The sequence below is a fragment of the Propithecus coquereli genome, unplaced genomic scaffold (assembly GCF_000956105.1).
Source record: "Propithecus coquereli isolate 6110/MARCELLA unplaced genomic scaffold, Pcoq_1.0 Scaffold339, whole genome shotgun sequence".
Taxonomy (NCBI): Eukaryota; Metazoa; Chordata; class Mammalia; order Primates; family Indriidae; genus Propithecus; species Propithecus coquereli.
Genome location: NW_012149052.1, coordinates 710581 through 719358, shown reverse-complemented (window position 1 = coordinate 719358; position 8778 = coordinate 710581). Strand labels below are relative to the sequence as shown.

Here is an 8778-nt window from a genome sequence, read left to right as displayed (position 1 = left end):
TAGTTGTCCAACTAATTTCTTTCTATTTTTAGTAGAGATGGGGTCTCGCTCTTGCTCAGGCTGGTCTCGAACTCCTGAGCTCAAACGATCCATCCGCCTTGCCTCGGACTCCCAGAGTGCTAGGATTACAGGTGTTAGCCACTGCACTTGGACTGCACGATGTAATTTAATGCTAGTCCAAAGGGTGCTTGTAGTGTGAGGGAAAGGCATGAATAAAGTTTTAGTTAAATAATCTTAATACTGTGGGTTTTTATTCCTACTATGATTTTTGGCCACTTAAGTCTTTATGTTGACAGAAAGTTAAAATCTTGGATATTTAGAAGTTTAAGATTACAGATTGGGTCCCCTCAGACAGCATATTGCATCATTGTTCACTACAGGGACAGATTTGGTGGTGATGTGGTGGGGGTAAAGGTAGAAGTATGTAGGAGGTAATTTTAAAGATACTTCATGAATCAACTTTTCCCTAATCTGCATGAGTGAGTTAGAACTGATTTTAATAAAAATATAAAGTATATAGAAAAACATAAAGCCATTGGAGAAGAAGGAAGCATATAAATTCAGTTGAGTTGTGTTTTACTTTTCGGTGTATGAATTTATGATAAACCATGCATTTTTGGCTTTCACTTATTAACAATATTTCAGACACAATTTTTAGTGTTAGAAATCCTATACTTGAAGGAAGCCTCAATTATCAGTGGCTTTGTGAAGCAAAGTTAAAAACAAACTTGGAAAATGTAAGAACATTTGTGTTTTGTCTGACTAGCTTGCTGCTAATTATGTTCTCTTTAAGTGTATGAAAATTTTTTGATATTTTATTGTCACATTCTGTTAAATAGCAATTGCTTTGAGAATCGGATAGTGTGTTCTTTAAGGGTTAATTGTGTCTACATTTTTCAAAGTTTAATATCATGTATTATAGGAAGTTAGAGTGGTACCATTTTGATTAGTCTGAATGTTTTCAGGCCTTGAAATAAATCCTGAGTGCTAATTTTTTCTTTCCCTGTGTCAGCTTGAATCTTTTATATGTTTCTAATTTGTTGGCTGATTGTTACTTTGTTTGTTTATTTATTTATACATACATACGTACAGAGTCTCGCTCTGTTGCCTGGGCTACAGTGCCATGGTGTCAGCCTAGCTCACAGCAACCTCAAATTCCTGGGTTCAAGCAATCCTGCCAAGTAGCTGGGATTACAGGCATGTGCCACCATGCCCGGCTAATTTTTTCTATATATATTTTTAGTTGTTCAGCGAATTTCTTTCTATTTTTCTAGTAGAGACTGGGGTCTCGCTCTTGCTCAGGCTGGTCTCGAACTCCTTAGCTTAAGCAATCTTCCCGCCTCGGACTCCCAGAGTGCTGGGATTACAGGCATGAGCCACAGCGCCCAGCCTAATTCATTCTTTCTACAAATATTTACAGAGTGTTTGCTATGGACCAGGCACCATACTAGTGTCAGGGAAATAAAACAGTTTTGCCAACAAAGACCCTTTCATACCAATATAGAGAGAACCTAACTTTAACATTGGGTAAGCATTATCAGAGTTAAATACATTTAAGGTAGAAGGAAAGTGACTGCAAAATCTGGACATAACTTTGCACAAATTTATAGAGAAAAATAGAAGAGACAATTAAAACTTCTTTCTTGTTGAGAGGTAAGAGGATGCACCTTGTTATAACCTTGCACCACGCAAATCTTGCCAGCGCAAATCTTGCCAGCGACCCTCGAACTATTTCCCGAGGTTAAGTTTGACTCAGCAGGCCTTTATTTGCATTGCAGTAGAAGTAAAGCCTTTTATCAGGCTTATTAAGTTTTCAAGGAGACACGTAAAGACGGGAGGTGGGCAGGCAGCCGCTTTCCTCCTTAAAGAAGTTTTCCCACGGGCCGGGTGTGGTGGCTCACGCCTATAATCCTAGCACTCTGGGAGGCCGAGGCGGGCGGATCGTTTGAGCTCAGGAGTTGGAGACCAGCCTGAGCAAGAGCGAGACCCTGTCTCTACCAAAAAATGGAAAGAAATTATCCGGACAACTAAAAATATGTAGAAAAAATTAGCCGGGCATGGTGGCGCATGCCTGTAGTCCCAGCTACTCGGGAGGCCGAGGCAAGGAGGATCACCTGAGCCCAGGAGTTTGAGGTTGCTGTGAGCTAGGCTGACGCCACGGCACTCACTCTAGCCAGGTCAACAGAGCGAAGACTCTGTCTCAAAAAAAAAAGTTTTCCCACGGTAACCTTCCAGGTGGGGTTACAGTGTTGCAGACGGGCCCTGCTCCCCAGGAGCTTACATTCTGATATAATTTCAGGCCGTGGTCAGTGGTCTGGGAGGAGGACGACCTCTTCCTGTAGGGAGGTCAGGAAAAGCTTCTATAAAAAGGTGATCTTTGAGCTGGAATTTTGGAGCTTTAATAAATGTTTAACGAGCGAACGGAATGACTGACCATTGACCATCAACCTAGCGGTTGCCAAGGAACCAGAAAACGTCTCGCTTTGTCATCGATTGTTATGAAAAGGAGAAAGGGAAAAGAAACCTTGAGGACTATTCAGGAACGGTGCTTTCGCGGCTGTCAGGCTGAAAAAGGGGTTCCCACTACAACGCCCGTCAGCTGGGGCCGAAAGGAAGCCGGGGACCCAAGCGCCACCGACTCCCGACAGCAGTTGGGGGCGGAGCCACAGGAGGGCGGGGCTACGGAAGCCGAGAGGGCGCGGGCCGTTCGGCGGAGGAAGTGTGCAGACGCCGGCAACGCCGGGTCAGGTTTTGGTTCCTCCCGCTCAGTCGGGCCGCCTCCGCCGCGCTCCCCGCCTACACCTGCGATTACTTCTGTTGCAGCCACAGCCCCAGCGGAGACGCAGCGTCTTAGTCGCTGGGCAACTTCTGTTGGGTCAGCGGCGTGAGAGAACCCACCGCGGCGTGTCATCGGCGCCGCCGGGGCCCTGGTGCGCCCGGCCGGCCGGCACAGCTCACGCCCCTGTCTCCCGGCTGGTCCGGGGGTCCGGGCACCGCCTCAACGGCGGCTCCGCCGGACGCGCAGACCGGACCGCAGCCCGCACCGCAGCCCGCATCCGAAGCGGACGGCGTCATGAGGCACCTGCCGTACTTCTGCCGGGGCCAAGTGGTGCGGGGCTTCGGCCGCGGCTCCAAGCAGCTGGGCATCCCCACAGGTGAGAGCTGGGCGGCCAGAGTCCTCCGGGTCGGGTCACATGACGAGGGGAAGTCGTCAGGCAGAGGACTGAGGACCAGGTCTTGGATTGAGGTGATACCCTACCCTTTCTCCGCTTCGACTCCCCTTTGGGCGGAAGACCTTTGGTCCGGTTGAGGGAGCTCATCCCTTCCCCTGGCTCGAAGCTCTAGGGGGACTGGAGTTGAGGGATGGTGAGGGCAGGAAGTCAGATGAGTCGCAGGATCCCCCTTTCATGCGTCCCTGTCCAGCCAAGATACAGTTGGCGAAGCATGGCACTCGTCTCGCCCATTGGGAACCTGATGTGGGCCAGATTGGCTGAACTCTCAAGCTGACTCTGAGGTGTTTTGTTTTTTTTAATTTGTTATTATATAGTGCCATATGATAACACAGGTAGTTGAATGAGAGCCAACTGTCTATTTGTGTCTACGTTAGTTTTAGTAATCAAGACCTGACTGTTTAATTCATCTTTACCTCCATACCAGGACTGCCTCTTTGTCTAGTAAATCAGTCTTTCAGCTTGGGTCCTAGGCTTGTGTATCTTGAAAGTGAGAATCTTTTCAAATGATTTGAACCTTCTTAGGAAAGAGCAGGTCTTAAAAAATTTATCTGTTCTTGTATCTGTTTTTTTTTTTTTAATTTTTTTTTTTTCCCATCCGTAGGACTCTGCTCAATATATTCTTGTAACTGTTTTTTCTTCTACCCCAAAAGTGTGGTCTTTTTGGGGGGCTTTATGCACTTACCTTGTACTTTGTTTCTAATCTATCCATACAAAGAGGAGAAAGAAATCCGAGCCAGAAAATGGAAGAATAAAATTGATAATTATAGGGAAGGTTCTAGGATTCTTGTGAATGTAATGATTTAGATTAGCTTTACATATGATTTTTGTGAATATTTAATATGAAACTCGTAATACTGAAAATATTTACTTGTGTTATTTAGCTAACTTTCCTGAACAAGTAGTAGATAATCTTCCAGCTGACGTATCCACTGGCATTTATTATGGTTGGGCCAGTGTTGGAAGTGGAGATGTCCACAAGATGGTGGTGAGCATAGGATGGAACCCGTACTACAAGAATACAAAAAAGTCCATGGTAAGCATTGTGTTTTGCTCTGTAACTGACAATGGGATGATGATTTAGAGTAATGTGTAGTATTAAATGTATATAGAACTCAACAACCAACAACGGTAACCACAACAGTTGAAATACTAGAATTTTAGGGAGCATACTTGAAGGATATAAAAATGAAGTATCTAGTTACTGTTTGAATGGAGTATCTTTTTCTGTCCTTTCACTTTCAACCTATTTGTGTCTTTGGATCTAAAGTGAGTCTCTTGTAAACAATGTGTAATTGGATCACATTTTTAATCCATTCTGCCAATCTGCCTTTTGATGAGACTGCTTAATCCAATTACATTTAAAGTAATTACCAATAAGGAGGGGCTCCTTTTATTTTGCTGTTTATTTTCTATGTGCCTGATAACTTCTTTGTCCCTCATTTTCTCCATTACTGCCTTTTGTATTTAGTTGATTTTTTTTGTAGTGAAACATTTTAATTGCCTTCTTATTTCCTTTGTTTTTTTTTTTAAAGATCACAAAATACTTTTCTGTTGAATGAGGGAGGAAAAGAAGGGGAGGGAAAGCTGTCTCTCTTATGATTAATTTGTCTTTATTAGCTAATCGGATAATAGAAATATTACTATAGAGCCAGTTAACGAATGCCTTGGAAGTCCTTTGTTAGGAAAAACTCAGTTTTCCATTGGTAAGATGCTCATACATTTCACAGTTTGTTTTGTTTTTCTTTGCCAGTAACAGACATCTGTGAGGTGCCTATTCAAGTCTTTTTCCCTTTTAAAAATATTGTCTTATTGACTTAAAGAAGTTCTTAGTACATATATGGTAGTTCCCAGTCCCTTTTTATTTTTATTTATTTATTTATTTTTTTACTCCCACCACCGCCACCTCCTGAAACAATAGGAAGGCCCCCAGTCCTTTTTTAGAACTGTGTACTGTACTACAAGTTTCTTCCGCTGTGTTGCTTTTTTTTTTTTTTTTAACTCAATGATGTCTTTTGAAGAACGGAGACACTTAATTTTAATATAAAACAGTTCATCATTTTTCTTATGGTTAGTGCTTTTTATAATCTATTTAAATCTTTGCCTACTCCAAAGTTATGAAGAAACTGTTTTCTTCTAAAAGCTTACTTGACTGACTTTTCATCAACTTGACTTTTGAGTATGGTGTGTGGTAGGGGTCAAAATTGATTTTCCAACAGCACTGCAATGTCACTTTGGTCATAAATCAAGTCACTTTTTATGTGTGAGTCCAGAAATACACTCATGCATACTTGGTTTGTTTGTCTGTCCTTGGGCCATTACTGCAGGGTCTATTTCCATTGCCTTGTAATAGATTTCGCTATCTCGTTGTATAAGCCTTCTAGTTTTGTTCTCAAAATCGTTTGGAAACTCAACCCCCTCAATTACAGATGAGAAAACTGAGCCCCACAGAGGCTAGTTATATAGTTACCAAGTGTGGGACCCTACGCTTATGATTTCAGTGCTGTTACCACAGTACTGCCCAGATAACTTACCTGAACTAGAGAGATTCTGGGGCATCTTCTTCCTCCTGCTCTGTTTTCGTACTCCATTTTGCTTTAACATGCCCTGTTCCCTTTTGTCACATCGCCCCCTGATGGGGAAGCTGCATGGCCCTCCTGCCCCCACATCAGTCAGTCTTTGCCTAACTGTAAGTGGTTGCCATGCTTGGTGTGTGTCAGAGACATGTGCATCCTGGCTGACCTTAGAACTAGTTGTTTAATGGTAACGTCTTTTAATACTTGCTCCGTCCCTCTTTGGCATCTTTGGACCTAGGTAAAACTCTTATTGCCTTTGATACACATCAGGTTTTTTTTAATTAGCAACAACCCATGCCAGATTTGTGATATAACGTATATTACCTCAGTGAGTTATGTTTACATGTAACGTTGGGTAGAAACAGAAGGGAGGGGAGAATTAAGGTTGCCCATTGTAAACATGAAGATAATATTTCAAAGATATGAAGATAGTATTTCAAATTTCAGGTACTCTGTAATCTTTTTAACATTTCTTAACTATAGGAAACTCATATCATGCATACCTTCAAAGAGGATTTCTATGGGGAAATCCTCAGTGTGGCCATCGTTGGCTACCTCAGACCAGAAAAGAACTTTGATTCTTTAGGTAAGTTCTTATTTTGATCTTCTTAAATCTTACTACTGCTGCCACAGCTACTTCTGCTGCCACAGCTACTTCTGCTGCCACTACTTGTAATAATGATGGCAGGACAGATGATATTTGAACATTTAATATATGCCAGGCACCATCATAACCGCCTTACATGAATTTAACTCCTTTCATCCCCCACAACAACCATATGAGAAATTATTTTGCATATTTTGCAGATGAAGAAATTGGCACAGAGAGGTTAAATAACTTTCCCAAAGTCACATAGTAAATGACAAAGCCTAAATTCAAATCCAGTGGGCTGGCTGCCTCGCTCCAACAGTGTGAAGTTTATGAAATCCTTCAAAATGTTTGAAGTGGGACTGGGCATGGTGGCTCACTCCTGTAATTGTAGCACTCTGGGAGGCTGAGGTGGGAGGATCTCTTGAGCCCAGGAGTTTGAGGTTGCTGTGAGCTAGGCTGCCAGGGCACTCTACCAGGGTGACAGAGTGAAACTCTTTCTTAAAAAATAAAAAATGTTTGCAAGTGTAAGAAATAGTAAATCAGAGAACATTTGAAACTAATGTTATCAGTATCTATTAGTGTAGTGTGATGGTTTTAGCTCTATTGTAAAGTTTCATGTACAAGTGTAAATACCAAAAAGAATAGATAGTGAATATTTGTTTCTTCCATTTAATATTTGCAGTGTACATTTTTGCCTGTACCTTTCTCTAAGATATTACAAGATTAGGTACATCTTTTGTGTACCATTGACTTTTACTTAAGCCTGGAAGAATGGATGAAACAAACATTAATTGGATATCTACCCTTCGCCAGAGATACTGCCAGCCTGTGAGTTTTTAAGAGAGACGGAACAAAGCTGTAGTAAAAAGTATGTTAGCAGTTTTTTTTTATCATCTTTACCTGATTTATTCTCTCTGCAGAGTCACTTATTTCAGCAATTCATGGTGATATTGAAGAAGCTAAGAAACGACTAGATCTACCAGAACATTTGAAACTCAAAGAAGACAATTTCTTCCGGGTTCCTAAAAGCAAAATAATGAATGGCCACTGATGAAAAATCATCTTATTTATTCATTCACTGTTTTTTAGTATTTCACTGTTTATAACTGTCCAGTCTCATCTCAGTTATATTTTAAAAATCAAACATTTTCCTTCTGCTGTGAATTAAACAGTACAATGTCGTTACCTTATTGTGCTTCACCTGTTAAATTAAACCCATCATGTAATAGCACTACAAAGATTCATTTAAAAATCAAGTTTTTTTTAAATATGTTGATTAAAATGTACCACTAAAAAGGTATTAAGGTATTATGATGGAAATGAAATGTATATAAATGTAGGTAAAAAGGCCAGTCACTAGTTTGAGATTAGAACTAAAATTCTTATGGTAAAATACCAGCATGTATGTCCTTATATATCATTTACTGCTAAGCAGAGAAAGCTAATAAAAGTAAATACATTAAACAAAAGTTTGATAGTTTATTGTAAATCTAAGGGGAAATGTTCAGACTATTTTAGATATTTTGTGCATTAATATGTTATTACAAATGGGAAATTTTTATTCATTCCCTTTGAACTCACATTGTTGTATCATCTTAATTTTTGTACAGAGCTGCCTCAATTCTAAGTGGTCTATTTTTTTATTTGTTCGTTTATATAGTAAGACAGTAAAATGAGTGTTTTTTGAATCTATAGATCTTGTTTCTGTGTTGGATAACACTTCTTTTTTTTAAGAGTAGATATTCTTCTTCCTCAACATTTTTCTTGATTTTTTTTTTTTTCCTTTAAACAATTGCCAGTGTCAGTTTATTCCATTTAGAATATCCTACTGTGCCAGGCACAGGAAGGGAAGCCGGGACAGGAGGATCACTTGAGGCCAGCCTGGGCAACATAGTTGAGACCCCTCTCTAAAAAAACATTAGTTTTCAATATTAAAAGCCAGAATATTCTACTTAAAAGAAATTGCATCTGCTTATACCATCCTGTCCCTTCACTGTATGAACAATGATTAAGTGAATGTATGTACTGCATTTTAAAACAAACAAAAAAAAGCCAGGTACAGTGGCTCATGCTTGTAATCCGCTACTCGAGAGGCTGAGACGGGAGGATCACTTGAGGCTAGGAGTTTGAGACCAGTATGGGCAACATAGCGAGACCCCCATCTCTTAAAAAAAAAAAACCAACCAACTTCATCTTTAGGTTTCCTCAAGATTTACATGAACACGTAGCTGTTCGTTTATATGTACAAATTTCTTGAACACAAAATGCTTGTTTCCTCCATACCAAATCTAAAAGCCAGTAAAACTATGAAATAGGAAGTGATTTTTATGTTCCAGGGCAAATCTAAGCTGTGATAGTTGTGTATGCACAATGTAATTTT

At 40.5% G+C, this 8778-nt stretch overlaps 1 protein-coding gene across 1 annotated transcript; it reads left to right on the top strand.

Moving 5' to 3' along the window:
• The first annotated feature begins 2737 nt into the window (after positions 1–2737).
• On the top strand, positions 2738–8468 carry LOC105815499 (riboflavin kinase). The gene is made up of 4 exons (XM_012650671.1): positions 2738–3155; positions 4115–4266; positions 6290–6392; positions 7319–8468. Exons 1-4 carry the CDS (start codon positions 3074–3076, stop codon positions 7447–7449), a joined length of 468 nt encoding a protein of 155 aa, XP_012506125.1. The 5' UTR covers positions 2738–3073; the 3' UTR covers positions 7450–8468.
• The last annotated feature ends 310 nt before the right edge of the window (positions 8469–8778 follow it).